Genomic DNA, 22,033 nt, shown 5'->3' on the forward strand with positions numbered 1-22,033 from the left:
AGCCCGGAGGACAAATCCCCCCGTGAGACCCTGGTGGGAGAGGCCGTTTTGAAGGGCTCCCCGGTGCAGGAAGGCAGCGGGGAGGAAAAGGGCCGGGAGATCCCCCCACAGGAGGGGCTCCAAAGCCAGCCCAGGGTGCTCTGAGGAGGAAAGAGCCAGCCTGTGCCGGGAAGGCGGCCAGAGCTTGAGGCAGAGCTCTGAGCTGGTGGTCCCTGAGCAACCTCCCAGTAGGGAGAAGCCCTTCAGGTGCTTGGAATGTGGGAAGAGCTTCAGGGACAGCTTCAACCTGCTCAGACACCAGCACATCCACACTGGGGAACGGTCCTACACATGTAGGGAATGTGGGAAGAGCTTCAGCCTGAGCTACAACCTCCGCACCCACCAGCGCATCCACACTGGGGAACGGCCCTACAAGTGCTTGGAATGTGGAAAGAGGTTTCAGACCAGCTCCAGTCTCCTCCTGCATGAGCGGACGCACACGGATGAGAGGCCCTTCCGCTGCACCGACTGCGGGAAGGGCTTCAAGCGGAACTCCCACCTCGTCACCCACCGGCGCATCCACACTGGAGAGAAACCCTACAAGTGTGGGGAGTGTGGGAAGAGCTTCACCGACAGCTCTAATTTGACCTCACACCAACGGACCCACCAGTAAGGGAAGCCCTACCAGTTTCCCGACTGCGGGAAGAGCTTCGGCCGCTGCTTACCCCCTGAATGAAGCCCCTGATGGTGAGGCAACCCCTGGAGTGCAGTGACTGTCAGTCCATCACTTTTGACCAGAAACGGCCAGTCCCCTTTCCCAGGGGCAGGTTCTTCCAACAGAACCCTTCCTGGAGGATGTTTGGAGATTCCTGCCTTGGCTGGGGACCCCCCATGGTCAGTGCTGGAGGTTGAGAGCAGAGATCCCACGAGCGTTGGTCTGGGGGAGTTCCATCCATCTCTAAGAATTATTGCTTTTGTGGCAGCTTGAGTAGAATTGCTTCAACAATTGCTTTAGTGTAGAGCACTGTCCTCTCTTATCCTGTACTCCTGGTAGTTTTAGTGTGTATTTTGTGCAGTTAATAATTATGATGAAAATCTTTTGTCTGATCATTTGTAACCCTAAGTAATTCATTTGTATCAATAGATCTGATTTGCCATCAGTAAAACCTGGAGGACAAAAGTGATTCTGTCACACCTCTGTAATTACTCTAAACTGAAACTGTTGGCATGATCCAAGGCTGAGATAGGATCCAGCAGCCCCCAGCACCCCACAGGAAGTTGGAAGCTCAAGGCCTGCTCCCCCATTTCCTAGCCCCCTTGTGCCCAAAGACCCCCATGGGACTGTGGGACCTGCCAGACTATCCCTCCTTTTCCACCCTTTTCCCTGTTCCTCCCACTTTCCCATTGTCCCCTCAATCTCCAATTTTCCCCCAAAACAGTTTAGGGGTCCCAAGCAATACTTTTTGCCCCCTCTCCTGTGGGCACTGAAGGAGAAAATGAGGCTGCACACACAGAGTTCCATTTTGGGACTTGTCCCCCCATCTTTCTGGCGTCCCCCTTTCATTGGGGTTCCTTTGGAAACAGCGCCTGGGCTTTGTCTTTTAGTCCACTGGAATTCCCAGCATGGCCCCAAAGCAGTGCCCTGATCCCACACATTCCCCTCCCCTCATGTGCTGGCTGTGTTCAGCCACCAGAGAAAAACACAGGCTGCCATGCAGAGCGTTCCAAGTGGTTTCCACTTTGGCAAACAGCACTCTCTGGATGGAAAACACCAGTCAAGGCCAAAACACTCCTTTTGGATCCTCATTAACTGAATGCAACTGCTGCTGCCTTATGTTGTTCCCACAGAAATTCTCAGGGTTCCTTTGCTTCCAGGAGGCCCCACATGTCCCATTGGCCCCTGGATTCCATGAGCTTCCACAGTCTCCAAAGGTTCCTTTAGGTCCACGAGGCCCTGCAGTCCCAAAATGCCCTTTGGATTCTCGGAGATTTCCCATTGTCCCAGGGTCCCTTGTGCTTCAGAAGCAGCTGCAGTGGGACAGTGACCCCTTGGTTCTGTGAGCTCTGCAGTGTTCCAGGAATCCTTGGGTTCCAGGAGAGCCTGCAGTTTCACAAGGAGCACTTGAATGCAGGAGGTTCTGCAGGGTCCCAATGGCCCCTGGATTCTGGGAGGTTCAGAAATATCTCAGGGCTGAGAAAACTGGGATTGTTCAGGCTGGAGAAGAGAAGGCTCTGGGGTGATCTAATTGTGGCCTTCCAGTGCCTGAAAGGAGCCAACCAGAAAGATGGAGAGAGACTTTGGACAAGGGCCTGGAGTGACAGGACAAGGGGCAGTGGCTTCACATGCATAGAGGGAAGGGTTGGAGGAGATACTAGGAAGGAATTCTTGACTCTGAGGGTGCTGAAATGCTCTTGAAGGCCTCTCCCAAGCCAAAGCATTCCATGATTGTGGGACTGGTGGGTGAGGTGGCGGTTGGAGCCATCTGGGGCACAAGAACACAAAATGAGGGAGTTTTCCATTGTGGGGGAAGGAAGGAGGGGGCAGCAGAACTGACCCCTTGGACACCTGGCAGGCAGGCTTTGGCTGGAAGCTGGTGATGGGGAGCTGAGTGAAGCCCCCACAATGCAGGAGGAAATGGTCAGTGACCTGCTCTGCCAGTGAGAACCCCCAAGTGCCTGGGCCCACATGGGATGCAGCCAAGAGTCCTGAGGGAGCTGGAGAAGGAGCTGGCCAAGCCACTCTCACTCATTCCCCAGCAGTGCTGCACAACTGCACAAGTCCCAGCTGACTGGCAACAAGCAAATGGGATGCCCATGCACAGGAAGGGCCAAAAGGAGCATCTGGACAACTCCTGGCCTGTCCCATTGACCTCAGGACCAGGGAAGTCCATGCAGCAGATCCTCCTCAGTGCCATCCCATGGCAGGGGCAGGGCAACCAGGGGATCAGGCCCAGCCAGCGTGGGGTTGGGAAAGGCAGGTCCTGCCTGACCAACCTCATCTCCTTCTCTGACAAAGGACCCGCTCAGCAGCTGAGGGAAAGGCTGGGGATGTGTCTCTGTGGAATTCCAGAAAGCCTTTGGCACCATCTCCCCCAGCATCTCCTGCACAAACTGGCTGCTCATGGCTTGCCCGGGGAACTGTTTGCTGGGTGACAAAGTGTCTGATGGCCCAGGGAGTGGTGGGGAATGGAAGGAAATCCAGGTGGGGCTGGTCACTAGTGGGGTTCCCAAGGGCTCAGGGTTGGGGCTGCTCCTGTTTAACATCGTTGGGGATGATCTGGGCCAGGGGATCGAGTGCCCCCTCAGGAAAGTCGTGGACAGCACCATGTTGGGTGTGAGTGTGGATGTGCTGGAGGGCAGGAAGGCTCTGCAGAGGGATCTGGACAGGTTGGATCAATAAGGCCAAGTGTCAGGGCCTGCCCTTGGCTCCCAACAACCCCTGGAACGCTCCAGGCTGGGGGCAGAGGGGCTGGAGAGCTGCTCAGCAGGAAGGGACTTGGGGGTGCTGCTTGACAGGGGCTGGATATGAGGCAGAGTGTGCCCAGGGGGGCAAGAAGGCCAAGGGCATCATGGCCTTTGTGGAGAAGAGTGGGACCAGCAGGAGCCGAGAACTGATTGCCCCTCTGTGCTGGGCACTGGGGAGGCCCCACCTGGAGTGCTGTGTCCAGTTCTGGCCCCTCAGTGCCAAAAGGCCCTTGAGGGGCTGGAGCGTGTCCAGAGAAGGGAACGGAGCTGGGGAAGGCTCTGGAAAACATGTCTGCTGAGGGACGGCTGAGGGAACTGGGCTTGTTGAGTCTGGCGAGGGGGAGGCTCAGGGGGGACCTCATTGCTCTCTGTAATGACCTGAAAGGAGGTTTTAGTGGGGTGGGGATTGGTCTCTTCTGCCAAGGCTACAGTGAAAGGTTGTGAGGGAATGGCCTTTAATTGTGTTGAGCAAGGTTCATACTAAATATTAAAGAACCCTTTTTCCACTGAGAGAGTGTTCAGGCATTGGAACAAGTAGCCCAGGGAGGTGGTGCAGTCTCTGGAAGTGTTCAGGTGTGTGGTGGGTTGACTTTGGCTGGACACCAGGTGCCCTCCCAGCCACTCTATCACTCCCCTTCCCAGCGGGACAGTGGAGAGGGTAAGGTGGGAAAAAAAACAACTGGTGGGTTGAGATAAGGCAGTTTATTTAAAGCCAAAGACAGCAGGGTTTGTTCTCTGCTTCCCAGGAGCAGCCATGGTCGGCCACTCCCGAGGAGCAGGGCTTGGGTCCGCGGGACGGTTCCTCAGCAGGCAGCCATCAGACAATGAATGCCCCCCTCCTGCTCCCTGCCTCAGCTTTTAGAGCTGAGCTGACCTCCCATGGGCTGCAATGTCCCTTGGGTCAGTTGGGCTCAGCTGGCCTACTTGGGTCCCCTGCCAGGCTCTTGCCCTCAGCTAAGGAAGGAATGTCCCAGTGTTGGTGCTGTGCTCAGCAGTGGCCAAAACACTGGGGTGTTCTCAACCCCCTTCCAGCTGCCAATGCCAAGCCCAGCCCTGGGAGGGCTGCTGTGGGGAACTGAACTGCAGCTCAGACAGACCCAACACACCTGGGCTGCACTTTTGGCCCCTGTCACAGATGGTGCCACATTGGTTTGTCTTCACTCCCAGGAGACCTCTACCAATTCCAGGGCCTTTTCAAAGGGACATTCCAAAGAAGTATTGCTCCTCCCCTGGAGCTTCACTACCACTGCTCTGCCTGTTAAATGGTAGATTGAGTTTCCCTCACCTCTCATATCTTCACACCTGTCCTGACACAAGGACCATCTCTACACTCATCTTCTCACACAGACTGTCCAGACAAAGGCCCTTCCCAGTTTTCTCCTCTCCTCCCTCTTTCTCCATTTACATCCCTCTCGCCTGTGCATGTGATAAGGGAGGGAAAAGCTTGTTTGTCTTCAGGAGTCTGATTGTCTCCTTAGCAAGCTCCTGAATTATGTTTCTATCAATCTTTTTGTATCAACCTGTGAAAAACCTCTCTGCTAACACTGTCTCTGATAGAAATGTGACATCATTAGGGGGAGCTTTTACTGAGCATGTGGTTACAGGTGTTTTGATGTTTAGGGAGGTTGTTCATGCTTTACATTTCTTTTCTCATAAATAGGACAACTTTTTCTGGGCCTGTGTGCAAGCAGATCTCTAAGAGGAGCAGGTGGGAGATGGTGCCATGGGGCTGGAACATCCAGCTGCAGAGCTGAGAAGTAAAGTCTAATGCAGGAAGGGTGATGTCAGTCCAAGATGGGCCATGTCAGAACTGGTGAGGTTGGGGGATGAGGAGAAAGGTTGATCATGCAGGGTCAGTGTGGATCTCCTGAGGAGACACTCAGCATCAAGATCACTTGGAGAACACTTCTATCACCTCTTCTTTGAACTAAAAAATATCCATCATTGAATTAAAACAAAAAAAGTACAAACTTTAAAGACTTGTTTTGAAATTGCCTGGAAGACAATTAAAGGAAGACAAAGAGATCCTGAGGGATTTCTGCATTTTAATGAGCCCCACAGTGTGTTTGCAGCCCAGCCCAAGACCCTGAGGTACTGAGAGAAGGTTGAAGCAGCTGCTGAAGAAGTCAAAAGCCAAACTCCAAGTGCCTTGAAGCATTGCTGGGCCCCACTGAGAGCAGGCACTGCCACAGCCTCCCCAGGGACTCCTTCGAGCAGCTCCTTGGAGGCCAGGAGTGCAGGCAGACCAAGGCTCTGGGCAGGCCCCTGCAATGCTGAGCAAAGCCTGCCTTGGTTTTGTGGAGCACAAAGGCCAAGGCCTGAGCCCCAGGCCCTGGCCCAGCAGATCCTGTCCCTCCCGGCTGGCTCAGGGCTGTTTGGGGGGCACTGGGATGGGAGGGGGAGGAACAACAAAGGCCAAAACTGGGCAACCCCTGCCAGGCTCCTGAGGGAGGGGCGAGGCAGAAACCAAGGGCAGAACCTGCCAGGCAAGTTGCTTGTGGTGGCCTGAGTGGCAGAGGCAGCTGCCAGAGGCAAGGGGACAAAGGCCTGGGTGCCTTTGGGCCTTGCAGCCCTGCCAGAGGCCTTGGCCATCTCTCCTACCGGCTGTCCTGCCCTGGCCCTGCTGCTGCTCTGGCCTTGCAGGCTGCACACACCCCTCCTGCTTTCCCACCCCCCTCCCAGCAGCATTTCTAGACCCTCCCTGATGTCTCTGCACCAGCTCTGGCTGTTCCCTGGAACACAAAGCCATGGGCTGATCCTGACTCCCTCTGGGTCACCTCTTGCAGCACAAGGGTCCCTGTTGAGTGACATTTCTTTTTCCTCACCTTCAGTCTGAACCATCACTGCTACTCTTTGTGGAGATTTCATTCTATTTTCAATATGGAAAAACCTCCATCCTGTCAAATCTCCTCTAGACCCTCTCCAGTTCTTCCTCATTCCTCCAGAATGGGGAACCTCACAGACAGACAGACCAGTCCAGATGTGGTGACCCCAGGGCTGAGTCCAGGGGGGTGACAACTCCCTTGTCTGGGTGCCCACACTTCCCCCAAGGCAGCCCCATGTGCAGCTGGCCTTTAATCAAGGGGCCATTCTGATTCTTTGTAACGTCACGGAATCAAGTGGCACTGTGACACTGCAGGGCCTCCTGGAACCAAAGGAATGCAGGGACACTGTGGAATCTCATGGAACCAAGAGACCATTGTGACATGTGGGGTCTCTTTGGAACAAAAGGAACCCTGAAATATCTCAGACCCTCCTGGAACCAAGGGTCCACTGTGCCTCCCCAGAACTCCATGGAATCAAGCAGAGCCGCTGCCTCCCCCCCGCCACTGCACGGACCGGAGTCGCCGGCTCTGCCCCGCTTGGACACCTCTGGAGTCAGCGTGTTCTTGGGCAGCACAACTGATCTCAGACCAGAGAGTTTCCCACATTTTGCTTTGCCCCCTCTCTCCTCTGGTTTGTTTTTTGTTCTTTGTTCATTCAGGGGGAAAAGGGGGAAGGGAGACACATGTGGATCCCTGTTTTTATCTGTTTACAAAAGGGAGTTGGGGCAGGGGGGGAGAGAGGAAGCAATTTCTCTCTCTGCTGTTGCTTTGAACTCTTCTGTTGGTATTGCTGGTTTTGCTGCTATATTTCTTGTCAGTCAACTGTTATTTTTTTCACTTGTACCTCCTTGTATTTTGTCTCTCTGTACTGGTGGGGAATAAAAGGAGAGTGAGTTCTTTTTATTGGAGTTCCAGCCCCAGTATGTGTCTTTAAACCAGGACAGGTTGCTCAAGGGCTCCCTGAAATTTGGCATAATTCACAAATGACTAGAAAATACTTTTTGTCCCATTATATAGAGAGCTCTTCTGCATTGGTGTTCAAGGGCTGATCACTGAGAGGGATTTCATCAGGAAGTTGCTGCCAAGAGGACTTTGTACCATGGATTTTATTTGAACACCCTTCATTCAGCCAACTTCCCATCCATATCTTCCACTTCTTCAGTCCAGCTCTCACCAGTCTGGCCATAAGGTCAGGACACCATGTCAAAGGCCTTGATAAAGTCTGGGCACAAAACATCCCCTTCTTTTGCCTCCCACAGGGGTTCTGCCATCCCTTCCTTGTCCTTCCCATACCTGGCAATGGCTGCAGCAGGACTTGCCCTATCCCCTTCCCTGCTGAGCCTGAGCAGTCTGGAACTCTGCCAACCCTCCTTGCTGCCCTGTTTGCAGACTGGTTCCATGTCTGCCTTTGCCAAGGCCCCAGGAAGCTCTGGGATGGCTCTGGCTTTCCAAGGGTTTGAGAGAGGTCTCCCAGTGACACTGTCCAGCCTTCTCAATGTCCCTAACACCAAAACTTTTGTGATATCCCACAGTTCCAGTTTAGTGCCCAGAACACAACACAGGTTGTCCTGGTGGTTCTGGAGAATGAGAAGGGATTTCTTCCTCGAGGCCAACCCCTCCAATTGGATTTGAGTGCAGCTGAAAGGTTTCCTCAGCATTTTCCCCGGTGCCTCCCTGCCCTGAAGGTTTCTGGCCATCAGGCTGGAGCTGAGGGGCTTGGGCAGGTGCCTGAGGAGGGGGTAGAACAAGGGCTGTGTCCAACTGTGCCAGGAGGGCTGTGCTGGGCAGGGATGAGGAGGCTGCAGAAAACAGTGGCTCTGGGGAGGGGAGAGGAGGAGGTGGAGAGACCTTGTGCCTGCCCACGCTGGGCAGGAGCTGCCCCAGGATGGCAGCTCTGAAGCACTCCCAGGATGTCCCTGTGAACAGGAGGGGAAGACTGGATCTAAAAATGGAACCTGGAAAGCAGAGAGCAGGAGTGTCATGGGGACACTGCAGGAGAGTTCCAGCCCTGGAGCAAGGTGACAGAAGAAGTGACCCAGTACATGCAGTGCCCTCAGGAGATCCCACAGCATCCTGAAGATGCTGGAAGGGAGCCCAGCTCTGCTTCACAAGTTCCCAGGGCCTGTTCCTGCCTGTGCTCCAAGGGCTTCCAGCCCCCAGGACTGTGCTCAGAGAGCACTCAGGCCTTACAGCGAGAAAGGGGCTCAGGAGGACAGTGTGGAAGTGGCAAGAGAGCAGCTCTGCAAAGACCAAGCACTGCTGCTCCCTGGCAGTGCTGCTGGGCTGGGATTATTGTCCCCTTCCCGTTTGCAAATACACCCTGTCCTGCAGTGTGCTGTCCTTTAGGAACAGCTAAGAAGAAGGGTCTTGGACAAAGAAGGCACTGTAGGGTCCTTTATTTTGTTTAAATACTCAGAGAGCACAATTCATCATTTTTACATCTCTGGGTCAAATTCAATGGGTAGACACTAAATTCAAAGGCATATGCATAATAATATTTCATTCCACAGAAAATTATTGCAAGAAGAACCTGATGACCTCCACAACAAACCTGAGCAGGAAGGCTGGGCCAATAAGGAGTCCCATTCTGAATGCTACACACCAGAAAACAGGCAGTTTATTGCTCCTGAAAAGCATCCAGTCATCATTTTCCTCAGAGCGTCCCTGAGCTCCTGATTCCTGAGGCTGTAGATGAGGGGGTTCAGTGCTGGAGGAACCACTGAGTACAGAACTGACACAATCAGATCCAGGGATGGGGAGGAGATGGAGGGAGGCTTCAGGTAGGCAAATATGGCACTGCTGACAAACAGGGAGAGCACGGCCAGGTGAGGGAGGCACGTGGAAAAGGCTTTGTGCCGTCCCTGCTGAGAGGGGATCCTCAGCACAGCCCTGAAGATCTGCACATAGGAGAAAACAATGAAAATTAAACAACTAAATCCTAAACAGACACTAACCCCAATGAGCCCAATTTCCCTGAGGTAGCCTGAGTGTGAGCAGGAGAGCTTGAGGATGGCAGGGATTTCACAGAAGAACTGGCCCAGGGCATTGCCCTGACACAGGGGCAGGGAAAATGTATTGGCTGTGTGCAGCAAAGAATAGTGAAACCCAGTGGCCCAGGCAGCTGCTGCCATGTGGGCACAAGCTCTGCTGCCCAGGAGGGTCCTGTAGTGCAGGGGTTTGCAGATGGCAACGTAGCGGTCGTAGCACATGATGGTGAGGAGGAAATATTCTGCTGAGATGAAGAAATAAAAGAAAAAGAGCTGTGCAGCACATCCCATGTAGGAGATGGCTGTGGTGCCCCAGAGGGAATTGTGCATGGCTTTGGGGACAGTGGTGCAGATGCAGCCCAGGTCTGTGAGGGAGAGGTTGAGCAGGAAGAAGCCCATGGGGGTGTGCAGGTGGTGGTCGCAGGCTACAGCGCTGAGGATGAGGCCATTGGCCAGGAGGGCAGCCAGGGAGATGGCCAGGAAGAGCCAGAAGTGCAGGAGCTGCAGCTCCCTCCTGTCTGCGAATGCCAGGAGGAGGAACTGGGTGAGGGAGCTGCTGTTGGACATTTGCTGCTCCTTAGCACAGGGTCTGTTCAGAAAAGGAAAGCACAGGAAACAATTAAGACAGCCCCCTCTCAGCAAAGCCATCTCAGTTTTCAGGGAAATCCCCTCCAAGTCAAGGCATTTCTTTTCTCTGGTTTGTGCTCTCTGAGGGTGCTGTGAGGAGCAGGAGCTCTGCCCATGTGCTGCCGAGGACTCATCTTTGCTCTGCTGCAGTGCAGACACGGAACTGGTTTGTGACAGCTCTCATGATCACAGGGGATGTCACATGGAACCCAGCTTTGATGGAAAAGTTAAAATCCTGTACTGTTGTCTTGGAGTAATTTGGGCTTCAGGAGAGAGGCACAGTGTATCCTTAAAATAATTTAGACTGGGTTGTTTGGTTACAATGATAACACCTGGGGGTGTTTTTTTAGGGGCAAATTTTTCTGATGACAAATCTGAAGATTCTTGAGACAGGACAGGCAGAAGGGCTGAGCTCTCCATTGCTTATTGCAGAGCCAGGAGAACTGCAGTGCTTCTCAGTCTGTTTCCCATCTTCCCTGCACTTTCCCTTGGGTGCCTTGAAGAGGACTTCACACACAGATTCATCCTTAAAAACCCCACCAAGATCTGTGCTGAGAGCAGGACAGCGCTGCTTGAAAGGGCAGCTCTGGGAAGTGTCCCCTGTGCCAGCCCAGAGGTGCAGCTGTGCTGGACAGAGCAGGACAGGAGCCCTCCTGCAGAGAAGGCAAGCGCTGGGACAGGAGAGTGCCCACCCCCAAGGGAAGGCTCAGCACTGCCCAGGATCCTGTGCTCATCTCTGACACTGCCTGAAATATTCGTCTGAGAGTAAAAGAGTTGGAATTTCAGTGCAGCCTCCTGAACTGAGAGAACAATGTCTATGCTACAATGCCTAAGCAGGAAACACACCTCAGGACTAATTCCTTTCCTGTAGCCCCTGTCTTTTGTGAGCTTTGCAAAAAATTCTCCATTGAATGTGGTGTAGTGGTCTGGAGCTGTGAGCAGGTCTGACCCTGCAAGAGCGAGACATGGAAAAGGTCCTCCTTCAGCTGCCAGGTTTGCTCCTTGCCCACAGCCCTTCTGGCCCAGCCCTGGGAGCAGCTCCCCAGGCCAGCTGAGAGCTTCCCCTGGCAGGCAGCAGAGTCCCTGCCCAGCACAGCACCCTGGGCTGCAGGACCCTGCTCTGCCCCACAGCCCTGGGCATCCCTGGCTGCACCCCCAGATTCACAGCTCTTCCAAAGTGCCCCAAAACAGCCCCTGCTCACCCATCCCATCAGCTGGGGCTGGGCCAGCTTTAGGAGATGCCTCCAGGAGCTGCTCCTGCGCTGCCCTGCAACCACAGACTCACCATGTGCAGCCCTGCCAAGATTCCTCCTGCAGGGAGCTCTCAGCCCTCCTGCCAGTGCTGAGCCCCTTGAAGCTCTGTCTGTGCCCTGTTGGTGTCCCTGAGCTGCCCTGGCAGTGCCCTCAGCCCTGCTGGGCTGTGCAGAGGAGCTGCTCACCAGCAGAGCTGTCTCTTTGAAGCTCTTCTTGCTTGCCAGGAGCTCCCTGTGTGCCAGGAGCCTGGTCCAGCTCAGCAGCACAGCAACAGCCCCAGGCATTTCATGACCCTCAGGGGGTTTGATGTTGTTTACATGAGACTCAGTCCCTGAGAGGAAGTTCAAACAACTTTTCAAGAAGTCAAAATGAGATTGAAACACTGAAGTTTCTTGCAGTGCTAATGAGTCTCACTGAGGGGCACAACTGAGAACGTGTCCCCAGGTTCCAGTTAGAGCAGAAATCTGCAGACAGTGATGACAAGGATGGACAACAAGAGAAAGGTGGCTCTGATGCTGAAGAAACCTTGACTTGTTTTCTTAATCCAGAGGACCAAGCCCTGACCCCCAGCCCCTGGGAAGGCAGATCCTGTCCCTGCCTCATTCCTCAGCTTCTCCCCATCCCTGTCTCCTCTCCAGCCCAGGCTGTCCTACGGTGTCCATGCCCTGCCCCTTTCCCTGCAGGCTGTCGTCATCCCCCCGGCTGCCCCACCTGGCTGGCACCTTCCTGCACTGACATCTCTGCGTCCTCCCTGGCTCTTCCTGCACACACAAAGCCTTGGGCTCATCCAGACTCCTTTGTGACATATTGCACCACAACACTGACCTCAGAGGGAAAGTTCTCATTTCTTGTCACCAGTCTAGGCCACCCCAGCTGCCCTTGGTGGCACTAGTTCTTTCTTAGGCTGTTTTCTGACAGGAAGAAAAGCTCCACCAGCTCTGACACCCCCCTTCCAGACCTCTCAGGCTACTCCTCCACTGTCCTCAATCTTCACACCACTGACCCCTGAGTCCTCAGCCTCTATATACGGGTCCTGTGCTTGAGGCCCCAAAATCCCTCGTGGGAGATCTCTGGGACCTCTCCAAGGTTTTGGAAGATGACAATAGAGTGCTCTTATCCCAGGAAACACAGAGGGACACTTTTTTCCAAGGGTTGTCTTGGCAGAATGAGGCACAATCTCTTTAAACTTTCTGGCACAAGGGAGCTCTGAGCTCTGGGTACGGAGGGAGCTCCAAGTGCCAATCACTGGAGTGGGAGCTACAAATCATCAGGTCTTGTGTTCTTTGGAGGGCCAGACACTGGTGAGAGTGGGGTGTGTGTGTGCACATGGAAGGACTTGAAGGGCACAATGAACTGTCTCAAAACACTGTCAAAGCAGGAAAATCCCATAAGGCACCACAACACATAAGCACTGGTGGCAAATAGGAAGGCCTTTAATTCCAAGGCCTAAAGGGAGGTGAAGCTTTGGAAGTAGCCCCCAGGACAGAATTGCACTGTGCAGAGTGTGGGAAAGAGCAGACAGCCCCAACAGGAAGCCAGGGCTGGTAAGGCAGGTCTGGGGAACCCATCCAGACAAAGATTCCCACCTGCAGACTGGAAGCACACTGGGCAAAACTCCCACCATGGCAAGCTGTGGGAAAGGAAGCAAGTCCTTGTCCATGTGCCAGCCCAAGCTGTGGGAACAGCATCTACCCCCCTGAATACCCGGGGCTTGGGCTGTATAAAAGTGATAGCCCAGAAGCACAACTTGGGGACCCTCCACCGAGCAGAGCAGGGGGAAGAAGGACCAGTGGGAGCCTCAGGGATCTCCATGGTGTGATACATTTACTTCATCTCTGTCTCTCTCTCACTGGCTTCCCACCACCCTCTTCTTCTCTCTCTTTCCATTTCTTTCTCGGTCTCTACCTCCTATTTACTGTTAAATCAAAGCTGGACTGCTGACTTTGGCACATGGTCTCCTTTGCAGCTGAATTTGGGCAGAGGTGTCTCTTAATAACGGGAACCTGAGAGTATCCATGAGGTTTTACAGTGTGGGAATGGCCACTAGATTCCATGAGGTTCCACAGAGTCTCAGGGTCCATTTGGCTTCGTAAGGCTCTGCAGTGTGATAATGGACCCTTGATTCCATGGGTTTTCAAAATGTCTCAGGACTCCTTTGGTTCTAGGAGGCCCCACATATCACAGTGGCCCCTTGGTTCCATGAGGTTCTGAGAAGTCCCAGGGTACCTTTGGTTCCATGAGGCCCTACAGTGTCACAGTGGCTTTTGAGTCCCCAAGGTTCCTCAGTGTCACAACATCCTCTGATTCTATGAGGTCCTGAAATGTCTCAGGGCTCTCTTGGTTCCATGAAGCCCTTCATGGCACAATGAACCCTTGGTTTCATGAGGTTCCACAGTCTCCCCGGATTCCTTTGATTTCATGAGGCCCTGGAGCACCACAATGGCCCCTTGATTCCATGAGTTTTCACATCGTCACAATGCTCCCTTGATTCCATGAGATTCCACAGTGTCCCAGGGTTCCTTTGGCTCCAGAAGGCCCTACAGTGTCACAATGGCCCCTTTACTCCAGGAGGTTTCACAGTGTCCTTGCTGGAACACACAGGGCTGTAATGTTGTCACCCCTGCAGAGCTGCCTCCAGCTCTGGGCTCCAGCACAGGAAGGACATGGACCTGTTGGAGCGAGTCCAGAGGAGACCACAAAAGGGATCAGAGGGATGGAGCAGCTGTGCTGTGAGGAAAGGCTGAGAGAATTGGGATTGTTCAACCTGGAGAAGAGAAGGCTCCGGGGTGACCTAATTGTGGCCTTGCAGTGCCTGAAGGGAGCCAACCAGAAAGATGGAGAGAGACTATTTACAAGGGCCTGGAGTGACAGGACAAGGGGCAGTGGCTTCACACTGAGAAAGGGCAGGGTTAGATGGGATATTAGGAAGAATTTCTGGACTGTGATGGTAGTGAGATCCTGGCACAGGTTGCTCAGAGAAGTTCTGGCTGCCCCATCCCTGGAAGTGTTCACGACCAGGTTGGATGGGGCTCTGAGCTCTGAGTCTAGTGGAAGGTGTCCCTGCCCATGGCAGGGGGTTGGACTGAGATGCTCTTTAAGGTCCCTTCCAACCCAAACCATTCCATGATCCTGTGACTGGTGGGGGATGTGGTGGTCAGAGCCGATGGGTACAGAGACCCCAAAATGATGGAGTTTTCCATTCTGGGTGGAGGAGGGAGGGGGCAGCAGAACTGACACCCTGGACTGCTGGTGGTCAGACTTTGTCCTGTTTGGGAGACTGCCTGATCTGGGTGTGAGTGTGGATGTGCTGGAGGGCAGGAAGGCTCTGCAGAGGGATCTGGACAGGCTGGATCAATAAGGCCAAGTGTCAGGGCCTGCCCTTGGCTCCCAACAACCCCCTGGAACACTCCAGGCTGGGGGCAGAGGGGCTGGAGAGCTGCTCAGCAGGAAGGGACTTGGGGGTGCTGCTTGACAGGGGCTGGATATGAGGCAGAGTGTGCCCAGGGGGGCAAGAAGGCCAAGGGCATCGTGGCCTTTGTGGAGAAGAGTGTGGCCAGCAGGAGCAGAGAACTGATTGCCTCTCTGTGCTGGGCACTGGGGAGGCCCCACCTGGAGTGCTGTGTCCAGTTCTGGCCCCTCAGTGCCAAAAGGCCCTTGAGGGGCTGGAGCGTGTCCAGAGAAGGGAACGGAGCTGGGGAAGGCTCTGGAAAACATGTCTGCTGAGGGACGGCTGAGGGAACTGGGCTTGTTGAGTGTGGAGAAGGGGAGACTCAGGGGGGACCTCATTGCTCCCTACAGTGACCTGAAAGGAGGTTTTTAGTGGGGTGGGGTTTGGTCTCTTCTGCAAAGCCTTTAGTGACAGGAATTAAAAAGAAAACTCCAAAGTTCACTTTATTATGCACTTACATTACCTTTGGGGGTTTGGGGTTTTTTTTGGAGGCCTCACTTATGTAAAAATACCTTCCTTAAAATGCATTTATGCTTTCTGTAAGAACTAAACCATTCCAGCTGACAAACCATTCTATCACCAATACTGCAGGGAAATGTAATATCCCACTAAAGCAAAAGGGAAAGAAGACAACTGAGCATCAGCAGCTATTCCTAAGCAAGATCAGGGGTTTAGCTCCATCTAACTGAGGGATGAGATGTGCCCCTCAAAATGGGTCTCTTCCCACTCCCCCACCAGCCCTTCTACCTGACTGCAAGCTCAAAGTTCTAAAAAGAGAAGAAGAAGAAGCTGGAGCGTCAATATTTCCCCAGTGCAAACCCCAATAATCTTTGCTGGGAGCTGACAGGAATTGCTGTTCCACTGCCCTGGGATATCCTGGCTTGAGGCGAGAGCGCAGCCCCGCCCAGAGCCCCCAACCCCTCTGAGAGCTTTTGTAGGGTCTGTTTGTCCATGTCCCTGTGGCAGAGGCTCCCCCGACATCTGCCCTGGAGCTGGTCCAGCTGCTGGACCAAACAAGGCATTGTCCAGCCTGCCTTCCCCCAGCCCCGACCGCCCCAGCCCATCTTCCATCGCTCTGCTTCCTTTTCCTGCCCCTGCTCCCCCTCCGCTCCCTTCCCTCTGGCATTTTTATGAGGAATGTTCTTGCTGTTCTTACTGTCCAAGCATAAGCTGATCCCCAGGGGAGCCTGTGGAATGTAACCCCTCAAGCACTAAATTCCTTCCCCTATGCCAAAGACACAGGTTTGTTGTTGCTGCCCCTCCCGCCGAGCACCAGCTCCATCTCCTGCTCCTGCCCAGCGGCTTTCCAGAAATCCAGGGCTGGGTGTGGATTGAAGGCTGTGGCGAGGGACAGGATAAAGTTGCTTCACTTCCACCCTTGGTGTCTCAGTGTTTCTGATCTTGGGAATCCTCACAAACCTGGAACAATGGCAGATTATCTGTTGTTGTAAGATATGTACCTAGAGATTGTTTTGATATGTGTTTACATTTTCCTTGAAAGTACAACTGATTGAAAGTACAACTGATAGAAAACAATGTATAAAAAACAAGGCAAAAGGAAAAAAAAGAAAAAGAAAAACAAAGAAAAGGAAGAAAAAAAAGAAAAAGGAGGAAAAAGAGAAAACAAGAAAGAAAAAACAGGAAAAAATTTGAAAAAAAAAAAACAAAGAAAAAAGAAGAATGAGAAGGAAAAAAAGAGAAAAAGGAAAGAAGAAAGAAAAAAAAGAAATAAAAGAAAGAAATAGAAAAGAGAAAATAAAAGAAGACAGAAAACTAAACCCCAACATGTCCGGTCCTCCCCCACCGCAGGGAATACAACTCCCACAATGCACCGCGCAGGTGGGGGCGTGGCGAAGGGCGGGCAGGGGCGGTGGCCGCGCGCTGATTGGCTGCGGGGTGGGTCTGTAAAGGCGGAGGGCGCGCGGAGCGAGCGCCATTTTGGCCTCGTGGTCGGGAGTGAGGAGGACTCGCCTGCGGCCGCTGCACTTCGCTGGGTGAGTTGGCGGGGGGGCGGCGAGAGCGGGGTCTGGGGATCCCCTCGGGGGCTGCGGGGAGCGCGGCTGTGGGTGGAAAGGCTGGAGGGCTCGGGAGGGTTTAGTGGGGGGGTTCGGGGGTTCCCGGGAACGTTTTGAGGGGTCTCTGAAGGGACTTGGGGGGGAGGTTGAACGTCCCTGAAAGGTTTTGGGTGGCTCTGATGCGGGTTTTGTTTTCTGAGAAGATTTGGGGTGTCCCAGGTGAGCTTTGGGGCTCTCTGGGGAGGTTTGGGGTTCCTGTGAGGCTTTGCGGGGACCTTCGAGGCAGTTTGGGGGGCTCTGGGGGGTTTAAGGTGTCCCAGACGGTTTGGAGGGCCCGTGGGGGGGATTGGGGGTCCCTGAATGGGCTCGGGGAGTCTCAGTTGGGTTTTGTGGGTCACTGAGAGGGTTTAGGGGGTGCTGGGGAGGGATGAGGGGCCTTTGAGGAGGTTTCGATGGGTCGAGGGGGGGATTTCAGGGGTTTTGAGGGGATTTTAGGGGGTCCCCTAAAGCCCAGCAGTGGGGTTCAAGGGATCCCCCAGCCCCCAGGGGAGGGGTCCTAAGGATGTCCTCCAAAATCCAGGGGGGGAGATGTACCACATCTGGGTAAGGGGATCCCAGTGCCCCCAGTATATCCCAGTGACCTCCCAGTTACCCTCAGTATGGCCCAGTAACCCCCTCAGTGACCATCCAGTGTGTCCCAGTGACCTCCCACTGCCCCCCAGTATGGCCCACTGATCCTGCAGTGAGCACCCAGTCACCCCCAGTATGGCCCAGTAACCTGCCAGTGTCCCCCCCATTGTCCTGGTATCCCCCAGTAACTCCCCAGTTCAATGCCAGTGTCCCCAATGTGTCCCAGTTCCCCCCCAGTCCTTTCCAGTGCCCTCCCAGTGTCCCTCAGTAACCCCCCAGTCCCTCCCTGGTTCCTCCCAGTGTGTCCCAGTATCCCCCAGTAATCCCCCAGTGCCCCACAAAGCCCCCCAACTGTCCCCAGATGCCCTTGGCCTTTCTATGGGAGGGGGAGCGTTTTTGGGGTCAGAGGATCCAGAGAAGAGCAACGAGGCTGGGGAAGGAAGTGGAGCACAAGTGGTGTGAGGAGAGGCTGAGGGAGCTGGGGGTGTTGAGGCTGGAGAAGAGGAGGCTCAGGGGAGACCTCCTGACTGTCTGCAAGTCCCTGCCAGGAGGTTGGAGCCAGGTGGGGGTGGGGCTGTTCTGCCAAGAAGCAGCAGTAGGGCAAGAGAGCTGGGTCTTGAGCTGTGCCAGGGGAGGTTTAGGTTGGATATTGGGAAGGATTTTTTTGCTGAGAGAGTAATGAGGCCTTGGAATGAGCTGGGCAGGGAGGGGGTGGAGTCAGCGTCCCTGGAGGTGTTGAAGGTGAGAGTGGATGTGGCCTCAGTGCCATGGTCTGGGAAGCACGGCGGGGTTGGATCCAGGGTTGGACTTGATGACCTCGGAGGTCTTTTCCAATGTGGCTGATTCTGTGATTCTGTGGTTGCCATTCCTGTGGCAGCACATGCTTGAGGCTCTATCCCCAGGGTGATAGAGATGTCTGTCCATATCTATCTCCAAGGTCAGTGTGTAAATGTGTGGTGTTAGAAAACCAGAATTAGTTTTAGGATTGTTGTAGAAGGAGAAAGAAGCCCAGAGGCCAGTGCAAGCAGGCAGCCCTCAGCTTGCACCTGATGTCCCCTCCCTGCAGGTTCCTGTCCTTGAGCCCAGGCCCTGAGGTGAGGCTGAGAAGTGTCGCGGAGGTGAGCCCAGAGCTGTCCCTGAGGTGAGGCTGAGAATAAGTGCAAGGCAGAGGTGCTGCTGAGGAAGGAGAGCCCTGTGGTGGGAAAGACCTGAAGCTGTGAATGCCCATCCCCGAGAAGGGTCTGTCTCCATCCCCTGTGTGCCAGGTGAGCTGGGGCTTTGCTGCAGAGCTGCGGGTGCTGATTTGAGCGTCTCCAAGTGCTGAGATGGTGGGCACCCAGGAACACAAACTGTGCCTGGCCACGGAGCCTGCAAGGAGGAGCAGAGACAACCCTGGAAGTGTGGGGGTCCAGGTTGTCCCTGTGCCTTCCCCTGCAGGCCCTGTCTGTCCCTGCTGGGCCCCTGTCCATCCCCATCAGGTCCCTGCCCGTCCCCCCCGGGCTGAGCTCCCCCCAGGAAGTGCCGTGGAGCTGAAGCTGCTGCCATCCCCCCCCTGCAGCCACTGCCCCAGCCAAGGGAGCAGCAAAGGCAGGGCCAGGAGCAGAGGCAGCAGCAGGGGAGCCCTGGGGGGTCCGGGAAGGTCTTGTGTGGGTCAGGAAAGAGGCGCTGGGCACGAGGCCGGGTCTGTGCTGAGCAGGCCCAGCCCTCACATCCCCCCAGCCAACGCCTGTGGAGCTGTTTGGTTGCCTTGGGCACAGCCGGCCCTTGTGCAGGGCTGTGCCCTTGGGGCCTCTTAGGGGTGGGCAGGAGGTGTTTTTTGGGGGTGCCCGGCTGGGTTGGCAGCAGAGCCCTGGCGGTGGGTGGGGGGATGCGGGTCCCCCCCCACGGTGGGGGTTGGTGTTGCTGGGTCAGGCCCCGCCGGCTCCATTGTCAGCCCGGTGCCGGCGGGGGGGACACAGCGGGTTTGGGGCCCCCCGGGAGTGCCGGGGGTGGGTGTGGAGCCCGGGAGCTGCCAAGTGTGGAGGGCGGAGCGGGGCGATGGCGGAGCTGGGGGACCCCCGGCAGCCTGGAGGGGGGAGCACGGAGAGGGAGGAGCCCCGGGAGCCTGAAAGGGGGGACGGAGAAGGGGAAGCCTGGACAGTGGGGACCCCTGGGATCCCCGGCACAACGAAGTGCAGAACCTGGAGAGGGGGAATGTCTGGGAACGCAGCACCCCGAAGGCAAGGGTCAGAGGAGAAGGAACCCTTAGGACCCCCAACACTCTTAGCATTTCTAAGTGGGACCCCCAGCATCCCAGACAAGGGAGACCCTCTGAACCCCAGAGGGGAGAGACCAGAGAGGGGGAACTTTTGGGAGAGATTTTTTTGGCTAATCTTCATATTTTGGAGTATTTTTTAGCTGAATTTCAACTTTTTACAGTTTGAGGGGCTAAGGGTATTCTTGCAATTTGTGAAGGATTTTTGTGTGAATCTCGGTGGTTTGGGTTTCTTTAGGCTGAATCTTAGTGTTTTGGAGGTTTTTATGGACACAGGATGTCCGGTGAGTTCTAGAGAGGGACTTGGGCAGGAGGAACCCCCAAGCCAACGCACTCAGCCCTTGTTTTCCCCCCCCAGATGGATTTGTCCTTCCCAAAGCTTGGGCAGATGGAGGAGGAGGCTGCGAGGAAGAGGAAGATGCCTTGGGCCCCCCAGGCAGGTGAGGAGGAAGTCAGTGTCCCTTTGGGCGGGTGTTGTGCTGGCTCTGTCAGCCGAGCATGGCCCCAGCTGCAGGACAACCCCGCTGGCGCCGCCGTCCTGCCGGGGCCGGAGTTGGGGGGATGTCCTTGGCCTTCCCTGTGGGCCGGAGGCAAATCCCCTGCCTGTCCTTCTTGCTTCCTGCCCCAGGCCCCGAGCTGAGGACGGAGAGCCCGGAGGACAAATCCCCCCGTGAGACCCTGGTGGGAGAGGCCCTTTTGAAGGGCTCCCCGGCGCAGGAAGGCAGTGGGGAGGAAAAGGGCCGGAGATCCCCCCGCAGGAGGGGCTCCTGTGCCAGGAAGGTGGCTGGAGCTTGAGGGGGAGTTCTGAGCTGGTGGTCCCTGAGCAGCCTCCCAGCAGGGAGAAGCCCTTCAGGTGCTTGGAATGTGGGAAGAGCTTCAGGCAAAGCAACACCCTCCTCACCCACCAGCACATCCACACTGGGGAACGGCCCTACATATGTAGGGAATGTGGGAAGAGCTTCAGGAATAGCTCACACCTCTATATCCACCAGCGAATTCACACCGGGGAACGGCCCTACAAGTGTGGGGAATGTGGGAAGAGCTTCAACCAGAGGTCCTCCCTCCGCACCCACCAGCGCATCCACACTGGAGAACGGCCCTACAAGTGCTTGCAATGTGGGAAGAGGTTTAGCACCAGCTCATATCTCCTCTTGCACCAGCGGACGCACACGGATGAGAGGCCCTTCCGCTGCACCGACTGCGGGAAGGGCTTCAAGCAGAACTCCAACCTCATCGCCCACCGGCGCATCCACACCGGGGAGAGGCCCTACAAGTGTGGGGAGTGTGGGAAGAGCTTCACCCACAGCTCTACCTTGACCCAACACCAACGGACCCACCAGTAAGAGAAGCCCTACCAGTGCCCCGACTGCAGAAGAGCTTCGGCCGCTGCTTCCACCCCAATGAACCCCCTGATGGTGAGGCAACCCCTGGAGTACAGTGACTGTCAGTCCATCCCTTTCTACCACAAAGGGCCAGTCCCCTTTCACAGGGTCAGCTTCTTCCAACAGAACCCTTCTTGGAGGGGTGTGTGGAGATTCCTGCCTTGGCTGGGGACCCCCCAAGGTCACTGCTGGAGGCTGAGAGCAGAGATCTCCCCCCGAGCGTTGGTCTGGGGAAGTTCCATCCATCTCTAATTAAGAATTATTGCTTTTGTGCCAGCTTGAGTAGAATTGTTTCAACATTTGCTTTAGTGTAGAGCACTGTCCTATCTTATCCTGTACTGCTGGTAGTTTTAGTGTTTGTATTGTGCAGTAAATAATTGTGATGAAGATCTTTTGTCTGATCATTTGTAACCCTAAATAATTCATTTCTATAAATAGATTTTATTTTCCATCATTAAAACCTGGGGGACAAAACTGTTTCAGTCACACCTCTGTAATTCCTCTAAACTGAAGCTGTTGTCATAATGCAAGGCTGAGATTGGATCCAGCAGTCCCCAGCACCCCTCAGTAAGTTGGGAGCTCAGGGGGGTCACCCCCCTTTGCCAACCCCGCTGTGCCCAAAGACCCCCATGGGACTGTCACACCTCCACTGTGATATCACATCCTTGTTGTGACATCAAGGCTCCTCTGTGACATCACATCCATCCTATGACATCACATCTCCCCTGTGACATCACAGCCAGTCGCATCCAGATCCATCAAAGGTTGGGGGTGTGTGTGAGACAGGCAGAACCACAAATGCCTGCACAGCCCAGAGCAGTCAGTGTGGGGCTGTGCTTGCTGCTGCAGAGACCCCCAGGGAACAAACCCAGGCAGGAGTTTGGGGGGCTGTGTGTGTGTCCCTAAGGAGGACACTTGCCTTATTGTTGCTTATTATTTGTAATATCTTACAGTTCTATCACACAACACCTAAGGATGGATTCTATAGAATGTGTGCCAGAGATATTTGGGTTGGGTCTGGTTGAGCTGCAGTTCAGTTCCCCACAGCAGCCCTCCCAGGGCTGGGCTTGGCATTGGCAGCTGGAAGGGGGTTGAGAACACCCCAGTGTTTTGGCCACTGCTGAGCACAGCACCAACACTGGGACATTCCTTCCTTAGCTGAGGGCA

The 22,033-nt window shown here is 54.8% G+C and overlaps 3 protein-coding genes across 3 annotated transcripts in view; 1 reads left to right on the forward strand and 2 right to left on the reverse strand.

Moving 5' to 3' along the window:
- The window catches only part of LOC135404965 (uncharacterized), an 801,303-nt gene that overhangs the window by 83,862 nt on the left and 695,408 nt on the right, over nucleotides 1–22,033 (reverse strand). The gene's annotated exons all lie outside the window — the stretch shown is intronic.
- On the forward strand, nucleotides 77–21,274 carry LOC135405575 (zinc finger protein 239-like; the record flags this gene model as incomplete). Its single annotated transcript, XM_064640282.1, has 2 exons — nucleotides 77–648; nucleotides 20,320–21,274. Coding segments are annotated over 2 exons (1,080 nt in total), but the record flags the coding sequence as incomplete, so codon positions are not given.
- LOC135404536 (olfactory receptor 14J1-like) lies at nucleotides 8,864–9,553 on the reverse strand (the record flags this gene model as incomplete). Its single annotated transcript, XM_064639276.1, has 1 exon — nucleotides 8,864–9,553. A coding segment is annotated over one exon (690 nt), but the record flags the coding sequence as incomplete, so codon positions are not given.

Source organism: Pseudopipra pipra, chromosome W, assembly GCF_036250125.1.
Source record: "Pseudopipra pipra isolate bDixPip1 chromosome W, bDixPip1.hap1, whole genome shotgun sequence".
Lineage (NCBI taxonomy): Eukaryota > Metazoa > Chordata > Aves > Passeriformes > Pipridae > Pseudopipra > Pseudopipra pipra.